Consider the following 25,085-nt stretch of genomic DNA (forward strand, 5'->3'; position numbering starts at 1 on the left):
GGGATCGGTACGGTTGGAGGGCTGAGGCGGCGGCCTGCAGGTGAGGAGAACGGCTCGGCCTCGGCGCTCCCGGCTCTACCTCGGCCCCGGCGGCGGCGGATCGCCGCCGCCGGGGCCGAGGTGGAGCCGGGAGCGCCGAGGCCGAGCATGGAGGTCGGGGTCCTACCCCTGAAACAAGCACTTCTCGATTTTTTTAATTTTTTTTTTATTCTATTTTTACTTCCAGGTGATACAGCCTTCTCTCAGGCTGTATAACGGACCAACTCCTGTGTCTCCCACCACGGGCAAGGAGCTGGGAGCAGCCTCTCAGGATGGGAGGTCGGCGGTCTCCGTTAGAACCGGACTTACCGTCCCAGGCAAAATTAATGGGTGACTTTGTGTTATCCGAAGAGGATGAGGAGCTCGAGGGGTTCAGGCGGGAGGTGGCAGTCCTGCGTGACAAGCTGTGGGAGGCTCTCAGGTAGGATGGTACCTGGTAAGGATGGGAAAATGGCGCAGGGGATTCCCGCCGCTTCTGACTGGTGATGAGCGTGAAGTCCCAAGGTGCATGTGTATAGTACCAACGTGCTGGCCACAAACGTATTCACAGATGGGAGGATGGGGCCAACTGCTGCCCATGTAAACAGCATTTGCATAAAACATGAAGAGCACAAATCTCATTCCTGCTCATCAGCTAATCACACTTAAAATTTATTAGCAGATCACACGCATTTCCACCCAACGTCCAGTCTTCAGAGCTGCTGTGTCTCCAATGTCTAGCTCTGACCTCTTGTCTTTCTCTGTGGTTAGTTTGGCTTGAAGTTCACCAACAGATCACACACACACATGCTCTTACAAAGGAAACAGCTTATGAAGAAAAATAGACTGCAGCAATCACCAAGCAAGTGTATTGACCAGGAACCTGTTTACACACATGATCGGCACCTTCTGTTCCCCTGCCCCCTTTTCCCTATTTTTCTGTTCTTGGTCCACTCTGATCCACCTTGATCCTTCCTTTTACCTGCATTTATTCCTTCCCTAAAGATCTCATAAGTTTTACTCGGTTTCACAATTGCCCTCAAACATCCTGTGAGAAGTTTGCTATTTCAGTGAGACCCATGATGGTCCTGGGGTTTTTTCTTACTATCAATTATATGGTCTTCTTATCAGCTACAAAGTTTCCAGCTGAAACTCTTCAGTATTGCACTAATGCAGTTCCTTGCAATGGCCCTCCTATCAGCATCTTACAAATTCTGGTGTTTGGTGCTGTTTGTTAGGATTTGTCCATCTGTGTGCTTAATTTATTGCTTCTCCTGCATTTGTCTTTTATGTTGAGTAGCTGTCAGCCAGATATCTCTAAAGTTGGAACTTTCTGGTTTACTTGTGGCCTTTCTGGCAATAGAGTGCTAGCAGCGTAATAAATTGCATTACAAAGCTAAGTGGGCGTAACTGCCATTTTATATGTGGAAAACAGAAAAAAAGCATTAAGCTCTGCTCACAAACTTTGGTAGCAAAGCAAAATATAGAGCCCAAGAATGATAAGCCCTAGGCCTGTCTTAACAACCAGCTCAGTCTACAGTGTCTTAATCAACAATGTCTCCCTTCTTTTAATTCTATTTTTTTAATAATTTCCCTTATTTCCCCTTCATAATGTCTTTGTCTTAGTCATACATCTGGTAACAAAAGGCAGTCCAGTTCTTTGATTGACCTCACCTGGGATCAGCAAAAGCCTCACTTGTTTTCTAAATCTCACTTGAGGCCAAAAAGCGCTTCATCTCCCTGGATTCCTTCCATCACCATCCCTCAGCCCTTCAAAATGACGCTGCGGGAAGCTTGCAAAAAGTCCCAGTTGATGAAGTCATACGTGTTTCTTGAACTAGACAAACAGAGAGATAAAAGGCAAAGCCAGGACGAAGCCGAATGTCAGAAACAATTCCGGGCACAGCCTGTACCTGCCCACGTGTTTCTGCCCCTTTATCAGGAAATAATGGAGCAGAATGAGATTCGCAGGCAAACAGCAACACAGAAAAGAAAGGAGCTGCTACTTTCAACCCAGCGGCCCTTCAGTTTCCTGGAGAAGGAGGAGAAAAAGAAAGAAGCTATCAGACAAAAGTTCCTGGCAGCGGCAACCCCAAATGACAGCTCCAAACAGAAGCAAGCCAGTAAAAAAGTTCCTAAATCTACTTATGACACACTTCTTGGAGATAAACTCAAAGGTAAAAAGCTAGGGCTCTTTCTGTAAAAAAACTCCCTGCCTGTCCCTCACTGTCTCCATGCTGAGAAGTAGGATCATGGCCCATAGGGCATTACATGGAATATAAAGCAAATATTGTTACATTCCCTGGTGTTATCTAGTCTCTTGTGTATCACTGGTCATTACATTTCATCTAGATACCCTTACAGTAGTGTCCTACGTGTAGTAGTCTTGCATCAGTAACAGCAGCAGCAGTTCTGTACCACCCTCTAGCACACGAGTATATTGAGCTCTTCAGACAGACTTCCATACCCCTTTTGCTGCAGATCATGACAGTTTGGGAATCCTTCCCTGCATTGGATTCCACACCTTTGGTTACACTAAAGGGACTTAGATGATTTGTGGCACAAGCGTGAAGACAGCTGTAGTGCCAGAAGTATCCAAGGTCCATGTGGTATATCGGAACTGACAATTTTACTGCCACCCAAGTGATTTGTGCTGCACAGGACCCCTATGAGAAAGCTAAGCCCAAGTCAGGCAATCAGTTTGGCTCTAAGTGACAGGGCAGTAGTCCAGTCTCTCCTGCCATTCTCTGATGTCTTCAGCTACCTCCCAACTCACTCTCCACCCTCTTTAAGTGCTGCTTTAAGTGCTGAAACAGGGGAGGTAGGGGCCAGGACCGTTCTCGTCAGAGGGACAGCCAAGGAAATCTTCCTGATGCTCACTATCTTTCAGATGGCTTAAGCCACCACAGTTGTAAGTTTGAAGTAAGCAATACAGACTTTATGCTTGAATAGAGGAACTGAACCAGTCCTTGATAATTGTCATTGCTTTTCTCATCTTTCTTTTTTTTTACTGTTTCCCACTGCTTTCTTCTTAAGAATACACCAGTTCAGTTTTCATCAGAAAACATTCTGTTGTGGTGTACTAAACTAAATAGATTAGAAAGCTAAAAGAGAGCAAAGGACAAGCAACTGTTCTGTTTCTATCTGGTATATAAGAAGGGAGGAGGAATGAACGTAGAATCATAGAATCATTTAGGTTGGAAACAAGGCAAACTTATACATAGACTCCAAAAAAGTCTTATTTTGCAAACAGCAGTATTGATTTTTTTTTTTTTTCTAAAAGAAAAAAAAACAAAACCGTGGCCAACTTTGCATTTTCTTAAATATTTAGTGCTGCACAGGGAAGGACTTGGTTTGATGCTATACCCTGAAACACATTCTTTCTATGGAAAAGTTTGTCACAGAAGTCACAAGACATGATCTACCCATCAAATGTTCCTTACTTAAAATCTTTTTCAATATAGACAAACACTGCAGAATATTACACAGAAAAGCTATCATCCATTACAAGTAAATTTGAACGGCCTGTTTGGATCACACAGTCAACATCATGATACAAAGTCCCGTATGAAACATAGAACCTTGATTAACATGATACATCTGCAAGACAAAGGGCACAAGTTATCTGGTACCCCTCAGAAAAGGAATAGGAGGAGAAGGGCCTGTTCAGTAATAAGTGAAAGAGATATCTAGAGATTAATGCCTAAGAGATTCTACCATGTTTTTTCCTGGCATCTTTGAATTTTTTTTCCTGGGAGGCAGAGGAGAGAGAGGCTGGAAAATGGGGAAAGAGAGGAGGGAAAAAAAGAGGCTGGAAAAGAGACTGGAAAGTGTCTGGTCTCTCCTGTATGTGTAGCTGCCATCATAAAGCTTAGAGTTATGCAGTGGCGATTACACAGCCTTTTATATCACTCATATTCTTCTTGTTGCTTTGCTTTTGATTCATTAGAAGCTGAACTCTACAGAGAAATCCGCATTCAAATGAGGGCGAAGGATTTGCTTGAGAGCTCTGTAGCTCCTATAGATACTAGCAACTGTCGGCGGGAGCCTCAGTCCCGAACTGCCACTAAAACTAAGCAGGAAAGACTTGACTTCTTGCAGGACAAAAGTTTCAGCTTCAAGCCAAGGATTAATCCAACAATACCGGATTTTGAAGGACTTTACTGGGCATTTCAGAGAGAAGCAGTAAGGAGACAAGAAATCAAAGAGGCAACTCATAATAAGCCATTCAAGCTAAGAACCTCCAATCTCCGTGGCAGGCGGAGGCAGGCTAATGAAAAGATAAAGGTGAGATGACTGGATATTTCTGTGGTACTGCTTTCTCTGACCAAGATGGCACCTTCTTAAATTCAGAGCATTTATTTATGCGTGGTTAATGTCCTATGACCTCTGCCCTTGTCTTGGGAGTACTGCAGAAGTCTAGGACAAACCAGAGAACAAAATTCTACACAAAGAGATGAGCTATGACAGCTAAGGCTTAGCCACCCTTCCATACTCCTAACTGTTTCTCCTTCAGCCTCTCCCCACGTAAATCCCTACTGATAGAAGAGAGAAGAATGAGTGCATTGTGTGCACACCTCAACTGTTCTCTTTGGTAGACAAAGAACAGAGGAGGTTCTCTATTGTGAACAAATTGAATGAAGTTCCTCTTTTTTTTTTTTTTTCCCCTCAGGATTCTCAGCAACTTTCCAAGGTTTCAGTGCAAAAAAGTCATTCTCTGACTGGACTTTCCTCTCTCTCTTCCAACACGCTTCCAGTGCATATTACAGATGCAACTAGAAAAAGGGAATCTGCTATTAGGTAAGTAGAAGTTTGTCTACAAGACCATACACCAACTAATGACCAAATTGGAGGGAGAAAAGTCAATGTTTTCCCTCATCACATCAACTACATCAACAACACTTTTCCTAAATGTTTCTCTGTCTTCTTTCTTTGCTGATTCTTGCCCTGCCTCCCAGTTGATTTGCGAGCTACACACTCCTATGTCCAAAATTTTGCTTTTCTCCTTAGAGGACTACAAAAATGAAATTTCCCACTAGCATGCAGTCTGGCAGTCTTAAGTAAGCTCATTACTAACGTTTTCTATATAGATACTCCCAAGATAACATAAAGGAAGGGAACAAAGAAGGAATTTATTGGCTGGAAAAACAGAAGAAGAAATGTCAAGCTATGCGAAAGTCAGTGAACAGCCGAGCAAAAGCCCTGGATCCACATAAAAGTCTGGAGGAAACACACAAGGAGAAGTTGAAACAGAACTGGTCAGTATCCTATTCTGCACAGAAATAACTTTTTGCTCTACTAACTGGGGATCATCAGATAATTCTTTAGGAGGAATTGGGTCTAACCCTAACATCCCTAGCCTAACTGTTTTGGCTGTCATACGCACTTCATATTCATCTGGATTTCTTGACAATTCCACACTACTCTTTTTCATATGAAACAGTTTCCTTTAGATTAACATTTGTAGAAACTAATTTGTACAAACAAACCAAATGAAATATATAATTTGGTAAAGCACACATAAAATAAGGTTTTCTAAAAATGTGAATGCTGGTTCTCTGCTTACAGTCTAGTACTAGAGCTTTGCTAATGAGTCCATAACTTGCCAGCAATAGCAGTGCTTTGCCCAGCATTCGGAATCAAGAGAATTACCAGACCTATTTAAAAATGAAACAGTTATTGAGAATTCCTCATTCCTGATCAGTGACAGTCAGGGGGAACCTGTATTAGACAGGCAACTTTTCCATTTCAGGCAAAATATGAGAGAGAGAACAAAGGAATACAGAAAGGAGCTGGAAGAAATGCAGCTGCGAGTCAAGAACAGACCGTACCTCTTTGAACAGGTCACCAAGGTAACTGGTCAAAGTTCCAGGGTGTTTCAGGATACATTGTCTTTCGTTTAAGATGGGCATTAAGAAATCTAGTCTTAAGTAGTTCACGAATAAGCAGATGCAAATGGTTGCATAGTTTCTTGACTACACTCAAAATAACACTTGGAAGGCAACCCAAATGTGATTTAAATTCCTTCCCACCACTTGAAAAACACTCAGACTTATCTCCTGGTTATAGAGCTTTTCCAGTCCCTGGTATATGTTACAATCAAAATACATAGACTAATCAAAATTAAGGCCTTATGACACCAGAAATTATGTGAATACCTATTCTGCACCTGAATACCACAGCCCACAGTCTCTGTGTAGTTGAGCACTTTTTTTTTGTACCTCCAGTGCTACTAGAAAAACATTAATGACAGTTAAGTCGCTTATATCACCTCCAAGCTCTGCTGTCTGGGGTTGTGTTCAGCACGGCTTGCCCACCACACAGTACCATCTATAAATCTCTATTACACTTGAGGTGTAAATACAAACTTTACTCTCTATAAAGTACCTTTTTCCCTGGGTTTCCTTGCAGGGATGATACCTGGTTAGAGGCATAGTGACAATACATTGACAATATGCTGATTTAAGATTTCTCAATAGAAAGCACCCTCCTGGGTCAGACTTTCTGTTCAGGTGAGTGGTTAATGGAGGCAGACAACACATTTGTATGATAAATATTGGTAACATTTCTATTTGCCAGGTTAGTGAGAATTTACCAGTAGCAATAGCATTCACTCATGCTGAGACAAGATTTCTATCCTTCCATATAGAACACCTGAATCTTTAGGAACTGGCCAGTCCCTCTGGAAAACTGTCATCTCAGGCTACCTTAATTTGCGATGTTTATGGGGAGGCAGTAAGGATATAGGATCCAGGATGCTTGGTTTTCAGTTTCTCAAAGATTAGCTGATATGAGGCTATTTCAAGGCATTCTCTGTTTATTGAACTCCACCGTGGTTAGTGCTTACAAATTACAAGCAAAACATGCTTCCAGGATTTCTCACAAACCTTTTTTGCACATATTCTCAATTTGAGTGTCAGAGTCAGGACTCAGACACTAGTATGCTAGTCTGGTAAGACTGGAATACTGTAGAAGCAAGAGAACAGAAGAAGGAAAAAAAGAAAGAACAGAAGCAGGAAAAGGTGAGCTCCGGCTTTGAGAGATGTGAGACATTCTTCTAGTATTCAGGTTTGGTATTGTACTGCATGGATGACAAAAATTCTGGATGGGGGCTTTGCTGTCCTCTTGTTCTCATTAGGAGTGTCAGCCGTGAACTTTAAGACAACTTGACCATTATGGAGAAGCCCCAGTTCTACATGCTTACTGTTTAAGTTTCAATTTCATAGTGTGATGCTCACCAAGGAGCAGAGCGTCGCTACAGACACACCCTCCAGCAGGTTGGGCTAAACGAAGAATTCGTAAGGAAAAAAGGGAAAGATGCTACTGACGTGGTGGAAGAAGAATCTGACATTCACAGGTAATAAAAACAATGCAATACAGCTCTTTTGCCTTTGAGTAGAAATATTTTCTATGTTCATGAAAGTGTTCAAGTTTGTATCCTCTAGTGTGGGCAAAATTAAATCAATTTCACTCCACTCATTAAGCATCATGGCTTGTCTGTCTTAACCCCTATGACTGCACTTTATTTCTTATGCATGGGGCAAAGCAGCAAGAAAGCACTGCAAACCATTTCCGGTATTAGACAATCACTGTTTCTGCAGAGCGCCCAACCTTCGGGGTGAAAAGGACGACTGTACTTACAGGAAGGAGAATCTCAAAAGGAACAGAGCGGAAAGGAAATGGCAACATGAAATCTAGCAGAAGAATCCATCGATCATTTCTTGATTTATTTTTTTTTTTAATTCAAGATTCTCCAGGTTAATCCTCAGGAACTTTCTGGTTTTGGCTGACACCTAAGAATTGCTCTGGGGTAAGTGAGATGTGAGGACTTAGTAAAGGCAAAAAAACCCAACTGTTGTTTAGAGCATGTCTTGTCCAACCCAGCAAACCCTGCAGCCTCCCTTAGTCTTCACAAGTGTTCCTTGTGTAAGCCATTTCTCTTTCATTAATGGAAACAAAACAAGTTAAAAAGGATAAAAGTAGATATGAAAGATTGAAGAGGTACATTCTCTAGTGTCAACTCCTTGCATTCACGCCACAGAAAGGGGAGAACGCCTTTCAGTGTGCTAAACCTTGGTTTACACATATATGTGGTAGAATGCTTTTAAATAAGGTATTTCTGGGGAAAAAAAAAAAAAAAAATTGCAGGATTTGACCTACCTTGAGAGAAGACTCCAAGGGAAGTCCTTCTCTGGTTCCTTAACTCTTCATCCACTCATTTCCAGCTCTGCTCCTTCCTCCCATTAGGAAGAAGCAATAGTCTTTCTCTATTAAAATATCTCCCATATTTCATTATTTGAAACTGTTTTAACATCTTAGCAATTTAGGTCATTAATTTGGCCTGAAAAACAACCAAAATGATGAAGACAGTTGTAATTAATGCATCACTTTGGATTGTTGTTGTCCTAATTCTACAATTACTGTGATATCAAAGATGGACTTTGGTGGAAGAAAGATTAGGTATTACCTGTCAGCACGTTGCACTCAAATGTCTGGGGCATCTTAAATGGTATAGTTCACACATTAGTGGTCTTCCTTTACCTGACAGTAGTAACGATCTCAAAAATACAAACCCTTACCACCTGGAATATTTTGTGAGAATTATGATATCGAAGCACTTTGAGATTAAAAGATTTTTAAATGGCTATCAATGTTCCTGCATTGTCCAGTTTCTTTATCAATCCTCTTTTCCTCACTTTTTAAATGGAAGCCGTGTCTCTCTTCATCTTCATTACCTCAATCCACTTCTCCTTACTCTGTAACAAAACCTCATCATCAGATCAGAACTACAGTACCTGTATAAGCTACCACATTAGATAAAGATATAAAACTGAGATCATGACCTTTCTTGCTAAACAAAGTGTTGTTCTGAAAGGATTACATTTCTGTAATCCTCAAAGAGATTTGTAATCTCTTAATATATCTGAAAAATGGTATGGAAGTAAATAATTTCCACTCTTGCTCTGTAATTTTGCATTTTATGAAAATATTGTGTTATTTTTAGTTAAAAGAATTACAGCCTGTTCAGCTAACCTATAAAAATACCATAGTAAAGAAGACATCTCACTAGATCATCTCCCATGATGGTAGCCAAACTGCATCATTGGATCTTCTGCAAGAACTGCCAAATTACAGTACCTTTACCAACAGCAGCACTACCTTTACATTCAGCTAGGGAGCAACGTCAACTCGAAGCATTCTCTTCACTTAGCAGCCATTATAGGTGCACGCTGTCTTAGAAAACTCTGCATTCTTAGTAATGCTAATTCTGAACAAAGATAACAAAAATTCAAAGTGTCTACATGGTAGACTCATTTAAAGAGCTTGATATACCAAACAAATTTTGGAGGGAAAAGTGACTGGGGAAGGCAGGAAAAGAACACAGCAAATGTAATTAAATGATATCAAGTAGTACATTTATTTCAGATAGTAAGTCAGCTTCTGACAGTGAGATGTATTAGAATATAGTCTCTGAAGGTAAAGGATGGAAGGAAGGCCTGTTGCTCAAGATACTGAATGTTTGTACAGTGCCTAGCACAATGAGGTCCTGGTCCTTAACTGGGGCTCCTAGGTGCTCCAGCAAAACAAACGCTTTAGGCTTTAGGAGAATGGACTGCATAAACAGTTTTGAAATGGCATTCCACAACATGGGCTAATGACACCTAAGCAGCAGACTTCACCTTTTAAGCTCTGCAAGAGAGAAACTTGGTCCAGTAGGTCTTCTCCAACACCAGTTGGCCCCATTCTCCAGCTACCCACCCACTCTGTGCACAGTTAAAGCAATGTTCACTCATCCCACTGCAACATGGTGAGCCTCTAGGAGGAAGGATCGATCCCACTTCAGTCACCACATATAAGAGGGCGGAAAAAAGAGCAGCTGGTCTCACCCTCCTCTACTCCAATAATAGACTCGGTGTCTGGCAGGTGCAGAGACTCAACACCAAGGCTGGGCTGAGAGTTCATGGAAATGAGATTCTTACTGTGCACTGTAGATTCTTCCAGCAAACTGCTGCCCATCAGTGACTCTGTCATGAAAAAAGAAGGGTAAAACCAAATTCTTATGATGTAATGATACTGCAATATAAGATCCAATCCCTGCCCCGCTCCAAGTCACACAGACTTCTTCCCTAGACACCTACTTTATCCATTCCTACTCTTTGGGCATCCAGCACTCCAATGGATGGTAGTGTCTGTATTTATTGTTTTGAGCTTTAGTATTGTGGGATCTCATGCAGGCTTGGCTTTCTCTTTAAATAATTCATATTGCATAAAAACCCAGGCTGCTTACAAGAAGAATACATAAGGAAGGGCACAAATTCCATGTAAAAAAAAGATACTAGATTCATGTTAATTTTGAAAACATTAAACCTATCCACCCCTCGACCACAATACAGAAATACACCTTTCTCTTCTATCCTAGAAAAGGAGAGGATGAGCAATCCATCCTCATCTCCAAGAGGAACAGTCTTTTATTCCCTACTGGCTCATGGTCTCATATTTTCAGGACAAACATCTTCCCTTCTCTTTGACCATCCACTAAGTCTTTCCTGCACTTCGCCCTCACAAGGAGTGCCCTCCCTTCCTTACCTGGCTGTTCGCGCTCTCTGCTGCCAGCTGTTCCAATTCGGGAGTGGTGTTTCCTCATATGCACATTTCTGCTCCCACTCTGGGAAAATGTCTTCCCACAAATTTGACACTGATGGGGCTTCACTCCTTGGAGTAGAAGGGGGAAAAATATCCCAAGAATTACCAAACTGGAAATAAAGACCTCATCAATCAAGAAGCCAATAATACTATTTTGAAATGACACCACTGGTGCTAATTATCAGTGAAAAAACCCAAACAAATAAGGAGTATTCCTGTTTCCTGGAGAGCAATAAGCTTCCAGAACAGAAGAGTTTTAGGTATCAGTATTGCCAGCTGTTGGAAATCTCAAGTCTGAAGAATAACATAAAGTCTTCAAGTCTATTTTATGAGAGGGAACAAGTTATTTGGAATCTCTTATGCAGTAACATGGAAATATTTGATGTCCTATACCTAGAATAAAATGACCAAAAGCAAGGAAGCAGAGGCAAGGAAGCAATCTCCTGCCATCACGCACTAACGTGCAGCATCTAGTTTACATTGCTGAGTAGAGACTGGATGGTGACTTGTCACTGTGAAAGGATTTCCGTTTTACACAGCAGTCCATCATTTTCACAATACAATAAGTATGATGTCCATACGTGTAAGCTCAATAGCATGGAAGCCAAAGAGAACTCAGGCAGTCCCAAAAGTTACTACTTCCTCAAACAAGCCATATTAATCATGCGCTGATGATATTTAAGATACATCGATCAAAACAGAAGGCAGAAGCTTTGAAACATTTGTGAAATATGTTTCCATCTAATGCTTTGTCCAATTACAAGTATGTAATATTAAAAAATAAAGGAAAACCCTACCTATGACAGAAATCCACTCATCAGAGATTTCAGATTTGAATGGCTTTAATATATAGAGGTGCTAGAATCTCCCTTTTAAATAAGAAAATGGCAGCTATGAAACAGATATCCAACTTCATGACAATTTAAAAAATAAATCGTAAAAAATATGATTTGAATTCAGAAGCATAAAATTTAGAAACAGAATCAGCAGAAAAAATTAAAGTGTACAGGCTACAGGCACCACAAAGGAAGTAATGAAATGCTATGACCAGAAGTCCCGTAGAATCCAGGGGATTTTTCTTAAGGAAATCTAATCAAAGACCTACAGTAAAGATCTTTTCTCAGGTAGGTCATAGAATGTCAGATGAAGACTCTTACCTGAGTGGACAACCAAATGTTTCCGAAGGCTGGAGTATTCGGCAAAGGAGCGACCGCATCCCTGTGCCTCACACAGAAAGGGTTTTTCCCCTACAAGGGAAAAGTAAGTTCTTAAATTTGGGGATCACAACTTGATCTGATTGTCCAAGTCCCTGAGAACAACCTGAAGATCTCTACCCCATTCTCCCTTTTGGCCTTACATGCAACAAAGTTCAACAGAAATTACACATGTGCTTCCTGAGGCTTTTAAAACACTCTCTTCATCAGCTTTCAAGAGGAAACACTAACATTCTTTCTGAAGTGTTCTTAGATCATCATTACTGAAAGTGAAGCAAGGGTCCACTATTTCTAAATAGATCTTCCAAATATCTATAAAAAGTAATATAAAAAAAGAGTAATAGAAAAGTGCCTGAACTATGATGTATCTTCTATATGCACTACTTTACCAGCTCTCTGCTTCACAGACTCTCAGGATCCTGTTCCCTTTCTGCCTCTCAGTGCCAAAAGTCCCATTAACTGTATTTCCCTTCATATCAGATTCTACACTTTATTTCAGATCAGGCTGAACTTGGCAAAATCCCATGAGAGATGTCAGTCATCTATATTTATGTGTGGAGGAACAGTAATTCAAGGCATGATTTGTCCTCATAGGCTGAAATTTGTTATTTTTATATATCTCCACAGCTATTTTTTTATTTGTCTAAATGATGATAAATTGGAAGGTCACTACACTAATACAATGCAATATAATTAATGTGTTCTAAACACGCTCTTAATAAAGCCTTAAATTAAACTAGAGGTAACTCTTGCCTGCAAGATCCCACTAAAGAACTCAATATACCATGTTTAACACTATGATTTCAATTCTTTAACTAGACTACTGTATCAGAGTAACAGCAAGTCCACTGGAGATTAAGCAAGCTATTTTATTGTTTAACATATACATAGTTCTTTCAGAATAAACTTTTTTTAAAGTTGTTGCTACTGTGATTTTTGCCTTTAGAAGTCATTGGAGGATTGTGCATGTGTCAGCTGGGCCTGTGAACTTATCTGCGCCTTGGCTGGGAGCTTTAAGTGCAACAGAAAGCTGTAAAAACTGTGGCTGCTGTTACTACACCTTCGAAATTTTATTATTGGTATATATAATATTTTAACTACATCCCAACATCTGCCCCCAAACCGTGTGTTCTAGCTAGACTGCAAATTCTTTAAAATAGCAACCTTTTTCCATGTGTATCTACAAAGTACATACCATATGGTAGTGTTTAAGCATGGCAGAAGGCACAAACAGCTGCTAACGGCCCACATAATCTGTGATTTCATTTTGCTAGAGAGGCCTTGTGCTCTCACAGTTGTCAAGGTTATTTTGAAATGTTAACCAACTGTACCTTCCTAGGCCATCAGGGAATCTCTAACAGTATTGTGAGAGGCTTGAACTAGGCCATTTGGTTAAGTGGTGTGACAACCCTGAGGCTTAAAAACCAACCAACCAAACCCACCAGAATATTCACTATGAACTTTGCTAACTATTAAACTGCTGATCATTTCAGCAGTAACTTGTGTGCCTCCCTCAAACAACTTTCTAGGATAAAAACACCTAAAGCACTTTATGAAGTTGTCAAGACTTTGGCTGGTACACCGACTTCTAAAACATTGACAAGGCAGGATCAAATTCTCCAGAGGAGACAGCAGAAACAAACCGTGTATTAAATACAGCACTATGAAATAAAGGTTCTTGTTTTATTTAATATAAAAAGCTGAGCATGAGTTAAGAGTACATAGGCTCCAGCATATGGTAACATCCCGAATTAGCATTAGCACAAACAGAGCAATTTGCATGCCAAAATGCTGTCTTCTAATTATTGCCTTTTGCTACCAGACTTTGCTACTATGTTTTTGCTACTCATTCCACTGTATTCCTTACTTCCCTAAATTTCCCAAATGTAGCCAATCTACAAGCAGCACAGGTAACATAAGCTCATCAGATTCAGCCAGATCTCAGTACAGCTACTGCTGTGTCCACCAGGACTCCACGCTGGAGAAATACCTAAGCTATTGTGCCTTTCAGGAATTTAAAATAGCTTCTTTATAAAAAACAATTACAGCAGTTGTGTTCACTAACTATTCCCTTGGGAAAAGTCTAGTTTCTCCCCAAAACAACACACACCCCTCCCTCCATCAAACACCCTGAGGGGGGAAGGGAATCTTTAGAGCATGGGTCTGAGCAGACTACGGCATCATCATATAGTATTGGAAGGGTGAAACCTGTGTAAGATTATATGGGATAGTAAAGGGGGTACCAGTTGATTAATTTGACCTATAGATCGATGTGAATTGATAGAAAAGGGACATTAATGAAGGGCAGAGATAAACAACATAATATTCCTAAATTTTGAGGACAGAGGAGGAAGAGGTTTATTCCTCAGTAAAAACCCCACCTCTGCAGACCACAGATAGGTGAGGTCTAAAACACACCAGTGTGAATTCGTAGGTGGTTCTTCAGATTTCCAGCTGTTGTGAACTGTTTCCCACAACCCAGCTCCGTGCACACAAAGGGTTTTTCACCATTGTGAGTTCTCATGTGCACCTTCAGCCTCTGCAAGACGTAGAAACTTTTTCCACAGCCTTCTGCTGGGCAGGTGAAGGAGCGGTCATTCCTAGAAATCAACAAAATAACTGTTTCATTACCAGCTACTGCAATGTATTTTCATGAACACTCAACTTCTTTTTTTTAATTAAATAAAAAGCACAAACATTTAAACCAAAATGAATTATATCAGAAAACAGAGATGCTCAACTGAAGTGAGTGACTTAAGTCCTAAGGTGCTAGAGTCTGGGTGGCCCACTGGAATAATTTGTTCAGGTAATATCTTTTCATTGTATTGCCTTGCCTAGTCCCTACTCAGAATGAATTAGTAGAGCAGTGCAACAGATTATATAGGAACGTTGCCGAATTTCAGTCACTGGAGGATCAAAAATTATTGTATGTGTACATATAACACATGCAATTACTGCTGACCCTGACTCCGGGCAAGATGATGGGCTCATGTCTGTTGGAGTCCTTACCAGTTTTTAAGCCTATCATCTACAATTTACGTTAGAGACTGCCAATTTCTTAGCTAAAAAAGATCAGGGTCATTTGTTAGAGCAAGCAACTTTGTTCAAGGATATATGAAAATATGATAGCATCCTAAAAGTTCTAATGTTCACTCTACCACAGGAGTGATACTGATGCTTTTTATTGAGCACCTGTTAAAATACAAGTATTCTAAACCGAACACAAACAAGGACCTGCAAAAATAATCTAAATCTGGTCAAAGTGTTTCAACATAAATGACCTAAAGCAAGCAACAAGCTTAATATTTCTAAGAGTAATACCAGGTTTTCACAGCTTGTTGATGTCAAAAACTAATGCTATCCCAAATACAGAGCACAGTTTTTCAAAGTCTTTACAACATATAGCTTTATTCTGCTCACCGATGTGTTTTCAGATGATACTTGAAGTGAGCTGGCCACACAAATGTCCGATCGCAGCCCTCAACTGTGCACTTCAGCTTCCTTTCCACACGAGATAAATGAGGAATGGGGCTAGAGTCTTTCGGCTGCCCATCTCCTGAGCAAAGATGAACATTTTCACCTGGAAAAAAAAGCCCAGCAAAATCTAAAAATGATACAATTACTATAGTGTGTCAAATTTAATACATAAAACCAACATCATATATGATACAGGACTGTAAAGTGAGTATATGCTTGGCTACTAATTGTAGGGATGTTGTCCTACATGCTGCTGCCTAACCACAACAGGGATTAGACACAGATTTGCAAACCTTAGCAGGCCCATAAACTATTCCCAACTAGCTATCTATATCAGATCAGCTGCTACCAGATGAGGCTTATCACAAGACGAATAGAAAGCCAATGCATCAAAAATTGCAAAGATATCAATATCAATGTCAACCAACCAATTTTAAGTATCAGCCAAGATAACCATTTTTGAAACCCCTTAGCTAAAAAAAAAAAATTAAAAATTGTACTTTGCATTTCTTTGCAATTACTTATTAAAATAATTGAGTCATAAAGCATGTGACTAAATCCACTCAGGTATTCCCCAGAAAGCTGATCTCCAAACCCAGTGGAGCTAAGAAGAAAGTATGAATTACAGTATGCATTAAAAATAGACACTTGAAAGTGAAAATGAAAGTTGAAATACATGCAGCTGGAGTCAGAAAGACAATACTCTTTACATGTACCAGAGAACATGTGGACTACAATGTTCATTCCACTGAAGTTCATTTCCTGAGAAAAACTGAGGACCCTATTTATATTGGAGAAAAATTCCATGATTGTTCTGTACAATTCTGTCACTGATGATTTGAAGACATGTCAGAATAGATTAAAAGCAAGAAAGAGTGAAAGAAAGAGGAAGAAACAAGCCAAAACTAGGGGACTTGTATGGAACATTCAACTTTTGAGACAGAAGCAGGGGATTTCCTACCATTATTGCTTGCTTTGGCATTCTTAGCGAGCTGTGCCCGAGTGGCAGCAATTAAACTGTCATGGGCCAATTCTTGCACTCGTAGGAACCATGGGGTACTGCTGTCTGTGCTATCATGAGAGAGAAAGTCATTCCCAGAATCTTCTGCTTCATCTTGAACAAACACCAAGTGCTCTGCTGGAGACCCCAGCCCTAGAAAAGAAGACAATTCCATGAAACAGAAGGATAATGTAACAAAGGGAAATTTCTTTTGCTTCCCAGAGGCTAGTGTTCATGGCATAGATGCAATAGCTGCACTGAAAAGTCTTCACTGACCTCTACATTGTAGGAAGCTGTTGATGATTAAATGCTCCTGAAATATCCAATAATGCCCAGCAAATTTCGTGATCTTTCCCCTTCATAAGCAGCAGGGACAGAGTTGTACTTGTATCTCCTGCATTCTGTTGTCTGAGACATATCCAGCCAGATGACAAACAGAAGGAGAATTACCTGCTCTTGTTAGGTTGAGAAGAATAAATGAAGTGCTGTCACTGGGCTGGAGGTCTTGCAATAAACTGGAAGTCTCTGGAGTTGACAGAAGTTCAGATTGTTTCTGTACATTCTGTGCCCTTGTTTCCTCTCCATCAGGGCCCACGTTTACCTGGAGACTTCTCAAGACAGCAGATGAAGAAACATCTTTGGAAGAATTAGTGTGACTTGGAGAAGTGAGATCTCTTTCATCATCTAGTGAAGAAAGTGAAATCGGGGTAAATAAAAGTATAAATACACTATGACTAAGAGATATCTATAAAGTTATTTTTCTAGAAAAAGAATTAGAACTTGAGAGAGATTGGAGGAGGAAGGAATCTTCTAACTAGTCAGACTTCACTGTTAAATGAGAAAAGTTTCAGTCACCCTTCTGAACTTGTTCCTCCACCCCTCGAATGCCTCATCAGCAAGAGGCAGTGTGCCACAGTGGTGCAGTAAAGACAGCTGAATGAAGAGCATGCACGCAAAGATCTGCTGCATAGATTTTACCTGGCAACATGAGTCTGTTGCATTCTGAGGTCTCAGTAACAGGAAGGAGAGAAAGACAGGTGATGTCTTTTGGTTCCGATTCCACCAGCCCTTGCCCCAGTGGAATAGAAGTATTCTGAACAAACTGAACCAGCAGCTGAAAAAAGATACTGAAGATTAGGTCAGGAGCCACACGAATCATTTAAAAAGGTACTAAACCCAGTCCATTACCCCGGACTGTCTCATAGGAGACACTGAATACAAACCCATGAATACATATCAAAGTAAATGGAAGCTTTTCAATTTAAATTAATGACAAAGAAGGAATTGTTTGTATTTGTCATCATTTCTTTAACATAGAATAAACAGCTCTGTATCATTGCAGACTACTCTGAAGGCTACTTAGGCTATATTCCCTTTTAATTAATCTAATTTAATTTAATTAATGAGATAAATTTTACCAATATATGCCATGTTTTAAGGCATGTATTCCTTTTTAATTCATCTTTTACCACTTGATACTTTACTAGTCTCTAACCTTCCAAGTAAATGTTTTCCACGCTCAGCCTTTGGTACAGGTATTTTTATAAATCATTGTCTTTAAATACTTAACTGAAAGTTGACCTTTTTTTTAAAATAAAAAAGCACGCAAAAGACCAGTTGCAAAGATGTCTAACTAATGGCTATTCCAAATAGGCAGATAATGATCAAAGGAACAAGGTGGGGGTGACAAGGGGGAGGACACAGCCAGCTTTATCCATCCAAATCAGCTACTCCTAAGACCATCAGAGATGGACAATTGAGGCCATTGTGCTTAGTATGAAACCCACCCACTAAGGGGATGCAACAGAAGAATCCCCCTCCAGAATACTATGCAAAATAAGGGGGACTGTTGCATAAAGAGGTAGGACTTAAACTGGGATGCATTCCCTGGGGAGGACTTTGGGACTGAAAGAGATTTGGGGGATTGCACAGGACTTATTACGCATAGTTTAAGTGAAAGGCCAAAGGCAGGAAAAGGAAGGAATCAAGATGGATCAGGGCAGAACAAACACAGGAAAATGGAAAGGGGAGGATAAAAGAGGCCCATTACATATAAGCAGGAAGTTGGTCAATTCAGTTGTCTGGTGCAGCCTAACCATCGCAGTCCTTCCTGTCTTCTTATTAAACTCCATTCCTATTTCCTGTGGGATCCTGCTCTCTAGAGTGCGTGTCATATGCCAGTGAACTCCAAGCCAGACTAGCTGGCAAGCAGAATGAGAGGTGTTGGGACATACCCTGGAGAAACCCAGGAAGGTTTTCTCTAGGTAGCAACCCTTGGAAACAGAATCAGGCCCTTTGTGCTGCCTGTGTTTATGCAGGTAAAGCTATGAGTGTCCTACCTGTGTTAATCTGTTTGGCGCCAGTCACATCTCTACAGTGTGTGCGTGTGTGTGCACCTATTTGAAAATTATACTAAACCTCACTAGTGGCTGGATCTAAGATCACAAATAGGGAGCAGCTCTCATCTTGATGAGCCCCAGAGGTGCAAAATGCACAGGTGATTCAGTCCAGCAGATTTAGCCATCCTTAACATCAATCAGCTCTTGCAATGCAAAAATCACGTGAGTTATAAAAAAGGATCCTGACATTTGAAAAGGAACTGGAAGTCAGAAACTGCCTTTCCTCACCCCTGAAAGTCTTCCTGTATTTAACCAAGTTCAGAGCAGTGAAGCATGTGCCTTGTTTACTCTTTCTGTCCCCTTGACAACATCTTAAGCTCTTGTCAGACTACTGGATATGATGCTGGACTCCTCTTTACCTCCAAGGCACAGACACAGAAATGACACTCTTTTTTCCCCCATTACCAGTGCCACAGCAGTCCATACTAAAATATTGTGATTTAACAAAGAAGTGCTGCTGGGAGTTAGGAGATAACAGCCGAACTTTTGCAATGGACTGAACTAACTCTTCTGTGAACTCCACAAGCACAAATATGGTCTCAAATCCCTTCCCGGTATGGAAGTAAACTTCTGGAGACCAGAAAGACTGGAAGGAGTCAGTTGTAACAGACCCAGACACATACTCCACGTTTCAGAGAAAATGCCCCTCAAAAACCATATATAGTATCTATTTATTTGGCCATAAGTTCTGTCAAACAGACTTACTCCTATACTCACTTTCTCAAAATATTTTTGAAAACACATATGAAAGAAATATGGAAAATAACACTATACCAAAAACTTAACCCTCAAGTCACTATTCCTTATCTCTAGGAAACTCCCTGACATAAAGATCTTGCATTCTGCTGCTGTCTAGCAAACAACTGTATGCAACACTTTCTTTATCTCTGGCATTTCGAAGGAAACTGTACAAGATAGTTATTTGAAAGCTAGTAGCCTCATTGTGACACATTTTAGCATGCGTTCATGCAGAGCCCAGAGAGACTTGTCTGTGCAGTGAGATGGCTCATCAGTCTCAAAAGAAATGGAGTGAAAAAGCATGATATGCCCACGGTATATTTGTGATTAAAACCCAACAGTCACTAATAATTTGATTCTTATTTTGTATGATTGTGATTGTCTTAGTATTTAATTTTTAGAACTACTGGCACCCAATTCTAGATTATTTCTATAGCAGATACCAGCCTTCTAAGCCTCTCCTACATCAGGACGAAGTTCATTAAATCAAAGAAACAGCAAAGAAAACTTAATAGTTTGGGGTCTGGTTTCTCTGTGCTTATTTCCTCTAATGAAAACACTGATGCTTCCTCAAACAGTTTTACCTCAAAGAGTTACTGCCGTCAGAGCCCTGAAGCCTTAATTGCCCTGAGTGGTCTTACCTGGGGCCCCCACCCACCGCCTCTGCCCAGGGGCTCCATTTAAGTTCAGCCTGTGTTCCCTTGTCCCTTCCTGGGCTGCAGGTTTACCTGTCTCAAGCCCTGTCTTCTGGATGGTCCTCAGACTTTTATTGCATCTGTGTCTCCAGCCTTGCTAACTCCTAACTGGACTCTGGCTAGACCCTGGACTTCGTTCATCACTTTGCTCATCCAGGGCTGTGGGCAAACCCTGTTTCTGGCACCTGTCTCTGCCTGCTGAGCTCCGATGCTGCAGGACTATGCCTTGGTCAGCGAGGACACCACCTGGGCTGGGATCACCCTCAGCTCCTGACTCGCACTCCCTTAGGAGCAGCCTCTCATCACTGACAATTATGAAGGTAAAAATTAAGTCTTGAAGTCATTTAGGTGGAATATGCCACTTGAACTAGGCCACAAGCCAGACTGTAGTTTGAAAGGTTAGCGGTTTTTCCTCTTAGGATTATCCAGAGGCCTCAGTCAGAAGAGGGAACTATTTTTATGTTGTCAAAAAACTACATGGGCAATAAGAGACAGTCCCTTCCCCAAGGTGATGCATTCTAATTTAAGATTAAAAAATAGGAGCAAGAGGGGTAAAAAGAGAAGGGAGTTAGGAATAACAGAGCAAGTCAACCAGAAGAAAGAAGTTAGACTAAAAAATGTGAGCAGCAAGATGGTTCTAAATTACTGGATTGTCTTTCATTTAAAAGCTGTTCATGATCCATACTGCTGCCTACTACACCATGAAACACTTGTTTTATGGACTCTTATCTAAAGCTTTCTGTTTAAAAATAGAAATCTTTCCTCCTACAGTAGGAAAGCCTTGCTTCAAACCTTCCACTTTCATGCAGCAACATTAAGCCACTAGGGAAAAGCAAAATTCAACAGCCACAAACAGATGCTCAAAACAGATCCTTTTAATTTTCTTGTACAGTAATAACAAGCTAGTACAGAGAATTAAAAGGGGCAAAAGAAACAGAAGTAATCAAAAGGACATGAATCATGCTTGTTACTAAAATTAAAAAAAAAACCACAACAAACCCAAGCCTTTTTATAAACTAAAACAAGCCAATCACCAACTCTACATCAAATAATTCTGCAAAAATAAAAATTTTCATGTGACAGTTATATCTTGACAGCCAAGTACTTTCAGAAACCTTCTTTCATGTTCAAAATCATCGGATACCTTTGTGACAACTACAGCAACTGGAATATGGGAAAAAAAACTAATTGCAAACACTGTGTGCTTTCTAAAGTTTCTTTTAATTTAGTTTTGCAGCTGAAAGCAAACAGGAAATTGTAAGGGTATCTGGTAATTGGCTAGTCAGCATAGAAGACAGACTAGGAACAGGAGAGGTGATAAATTAAATGCATAGATACACAAACACTAAAAAACTGCAGATGAGAGAGAGTAACAAAGACCAGAACTCTTGGGACATTGATGGATGGGCCATTATAGGAACTACTTAAGTATGACCTTGAAGAAATTCACCCAGAAACTTTTGTCAGAGATAGGAAAAATATTGTCATGGTTTACCAGAACACATCTCATAGGCAAGAGCAAACTTCTTATGGGATATGGAAGAAATTCTGGGACGGGGTAAAACTTAAGATGTCTTAAGAGGAGGCTGTGGGAATGTGAAAAACTTGGATGTTTAGGGGAAGGATTAAATGTGGGGAAAGGGAGGGATCAAGGTGGATAGGAGAGGAACAACCATGAGGAACAGGAAGGGGGTGGGGGATAATATGGGTCAGCCACATGTTAGCAGGCTGCAGGTCAGTACCCTCCTCTGCCTTGTCACTGTAGTCTATCCTGTCTAAATAGTTTCCGAGTATGTTCACCTAGTTAACTTCAAGTTGGACTAGCCTGTGAATAGGAGGAAAGCACAATCTGGAAGTCCAAGATCCTGGCCACAGGCTGGATTAAAAAGCCTAGGGCCTGGAGACGGATACTGGAAGGACTCAAAGTTTGGCAGAGACTGGACAGATCCATGACTCCGGGTATGCGTGTCAGCTGAGAGAGGGCATGGGTGTGATAGGCTAGCAAATTTCAAGCCTGATTATCTGATGAGTAGAAACAGAATTAGGCCTTTTGTGGTCTTCCTGTTCCATGTGAATGCCACTTGTGTTTGTGGGTGCCTGTAAAGGTACTGTCCTGCCAAGTGTTAGTATTTACAGCCATATATGTCTGTACTGCCTATGGGTGCATGGGCACATGTTTGTAGTTCAGGCTTGGCCTCGCTTCTGCCTGCACCTGGGAACAGTCCAGTGGTCTCTTGTCTGAAGGACCATGAGGGGAGGAATCTCCTGGATGCTACAGTTTTGTCAGATCTCATAACCACATAATATCTGGCATCACAAACAGGATCCAGATGGCCTATAAGTATTCTTGAGATAGTGACGATAGAATCTCTATGTAAGGAGCGGACTCATCCTTCTGCAAATATGGCCAAAGTCCTAGAATTTGTAACCAAGCAGACAGAATGTCTTGGGGCATCTGAACAGGAATAGTTAGGGAAACTGAATGTACAGCATATTAACAGAACACAAAAGGAATGATAAGAGGTGTAAAATGGCTTTACTCTATAGCCAAGATATCCCTTGGAATTTGAAACAAATTTTGATCAATTGCAAAAGGGCATCCTCAGGTTAGAGATTAAAACTTTATGGGCCAGATATGAGTCATACAGAGAGAATCTATAAGCCTTGGAGGGACAAAATGGGCAAAGTTCAGCTGCATCTTGCTATGAAAAATTTTATTTTTGGCTCTGCCATATTACCTTCTTGAATTTACCTTCCTTTTACTTATTCTGCTGAAACACCACATAACTCTGAAAATCCTGTAAGTAATGTAGATAGTGTATGTACTAAAAATTTAAAATATTTCTTGGCTCTTGTCATTAAACAAATAATTGTCATCCCTTCTGTTCAACAAAAGATGGTTGGACAAGATAATCCCAGGGTCTATCACCACAAGTAGTGCAGAATGCTTGCATTACCAAGAAGGCTTGGATAATGTCCCTCACCTGGGGGGGGGGGGGGGGGGGGGGGGGGGGGGGGGGGGGGGGGGGGGGGGGGGGGGATGTTTAAAGAACTGGAAACCCCTTCTAGAGATCCTAAAAAACCAACCAAACAAAAAACAAACCCAAACCACTACAGAAACAAATGAAAATATGGCCATCTGGGGTGGATCGGGTTGAAGTTTGTGTCCCACAACAGACCCCTTCGTCAGAAGATTCAAAAGCCAAGAAGTGTCAGGCAGTTTTGTTTGAGGTGGGGGGGGGAAGTTTGCTTGAATACTAATGTTCAGATCTATCCTCCCACTGGACAGCTGGAGAGCTCAACTAGACTCCCAGAGCAGCAGGGACCATGTTTTTAATCAATACTGTTTCTGTTCTAAATTTAACCAGTGAACCACTACAAAATAGAGGTCAAAAGAACATTTAGTGGGGGTGGGGAAAGGAGGAGCTGAAGGGTGTGGAGAGTGGGAGGCTCGTTAGCTATAAACTAGGATCCCCTCCTCCTATACAACCTCTGGGGAATTAATTAATTCACAGGAATCTCTCCTTGTGAGGTGCTGATGGGGAAAGAAAGGAGAGGCTAAAATACCTCCCTCCACCCCTTTCAATAGCAAATTCAATTTATAGACCAGAGCTGCAGTTCACCTGATTGTACTAGGGCTGCCCCCAACAGCAGAAGGCACCCAGCAGTGGACCAGTGTGGTGGAGGTGGCTGGAAATATTTGCAATTGTAACAAGTCACCCTGAAGGCTTAAAGCATGCAAAATGCAGATCTTATCAGTTCCCTGAGGAATGCTGCTAATACAGCTTTGGGGGCAGGGAGTCCAGGAGAAAAAGCAGATCCATCTATCCATACAAACTGTCTCAAAGCAACTTGACAAGTTCCTATGAAAGGAGGATTCACCTCTACACAAGTACTAAACATTTCCTGGCACATTGGTGGCTTCTTTAGGGATAAAACCAGCAGCAAAGAAGCTTATGCAATCCATCCATAGCTTTGATTAATGTTATCTAGATGTTATGCAAATACACTGTATTAAGCTCTTAATTAATACCTTTATCCCACGGTAGGGGATATGAAAGAACATCTGTGGCTATAAGAATTACGATGCCATGGCTCACCTGAGGATATAAAACCATAACTGACTTGGACTGCTATTTGGGAAAGGTGTAAAAAGGGTATCTACAGGTTTCACATTGAAGGAGTAGAAAATACTACTAACTTAACACTCAACTTTCACAATCAGAACCAGAAAGAGGGTGTGTATAGATTTGTGTATAGACAATGCAAACGAATCTCTATTTGTGGTATAATAGCCTAGATCAAGACTGAGGAACATGGTTTAGAAGACAGCATCTATGGAAAGGACACCCTCTGCAACCACCATAGCTTTCATGCACCAGTTCCTACTGAGAAAGGTCTACTTGCTACTGGACTTGCTGGGAAGGAAATGCAACTCTGCTATGGGGAAACAGGGCTGTTATGTAAACATGTCTAACAAATACCCTACTGAAGTCAAGAAAATACAAGGCCTACTTACAGCTCCTATTTGAGGAATAAGCATTCCAATTATCCTGGTCCTTGGCTGTCAGAAATCATCTATGGGAATCCACCCACTCGCAGACTGATATAACAAAGTCCCCTACCTTATTGTTCAGAACAGGGAGAAAATTTGATAGAACTTATGAGATATCAACTGTAAGGCAAGAGAAAGGAACTCCTTGCAGCTTGTGCTGAGACTACCAAGGGCCACTATAAATTTGCAGCTACTTTTCCTGAATAGTGTGATTGGAGGGACTTTGGCTGCTCCATTAGGAAACAAATACCTTACCACATCACCTGAGCTGTGACAACTTGCCATCATTCTCTTTAGAGTACCAGTTCATACCTGCTGTATTACACGTGGACTGAAAAGGGATAG

The 25,085-nt window shown here is 40.9% G+C and overlaps 2 protein-coding genes across 5 annotated transcripts in view; one reads left to right on the plus strand and one right to left on the minus strand.

The window, feature by feature from the left end:
• Positions 1–11,919, plus strand: FAM161B (FAM161 centrosomal protein B). 2 transcript variants are annotated; one of them, XR_012835631.1, is made up of 10 exons: positions 1–40; positions 227–460; positions 1,645–2,195; positions 3,968–4,305; positions 4,691–4,818; positions 5,109–5,276; positions 5,771–5,870; positions 7,245–7,375; positions 7,620–7,828; positions 11,787–11,919. XR_012835631.1 is itself a non-coding variant. In XM_075753910.1 (9 exons), exons 2-9 carry the CDS (start codon positions 312–314, stop codon positions 7,714–7,716), a joined length of 1,662 nt encoding a protein of 553 aa, XP_075610025.1. In that variant the 5' UTR covers positions 1–40; positions 227–311; the 3' UTR covers positions 7,717–8,657. The 2 variants fall into 2 exon arrangements, 1 of the variants encoding a protein (XP_075610025.1); XM_075753910.1 differs by lacking the exon at positions 11,787–11,919 and having other exon boundaries at positions 7,620–8,657.
• Positions 9,413–25,085, minus strand: part of ZNF410 (zinc finger protein 410) — a 22,236-nt gene continuing 6,563 nt past the window's right edge. For all 3 annotated transcript variants that reach the window (XM_075753918.1, XM_075753919.1, XM_075753920.1), the window contains 8 exons: positions 17,332–17,467; positions 16,804–17,037; positions 16,315–16,506; positions 15,297–15,456; positions 14,295–14,476; positions 11,820–11,909; positions 10,606–10,731; positions 9,413–10,043 (listed from right to left, as the gene is read on the minus strand). In XM_075753918.1, the coding sequence (XP_075610033.1) occupies positions 9,859–10,043; positions 10,606–10,731; positions 11,820–11,909; positions 14,295–14,476; positions 15,297–15,456; positions 16,315–16,506; positions 16,804–17,037; positions 17,332–17,467 (1,305 nt within the window). In that variant the 3' untranslated portion in view covers positions 9,413–9,858. The remainder of the gene's footprint in view (positions 10,044–10,605; positions 10,732–11,819; positions 11,910–14,294; positions 14,477–15,296; positions 15,457–16,314; positions 16,507–16,803; positions 17,038–17,331; positions 17,468–25,085) is intronic.

Source organism: Balearica regulorum, chromosome 5 (genome assembly GCF_011004875.1).
Source record: "Balearica regulorum gibbericeps isolate bBalReg1 chromosome 5, bBalReg1.pri, whole genome shotgun sequence".
Lineage (NCBI taxonomy): Eukaryota > Metazoa > Chordata > Aves > Gruiformes > Gruidae > Balearica > Balearica regulorum.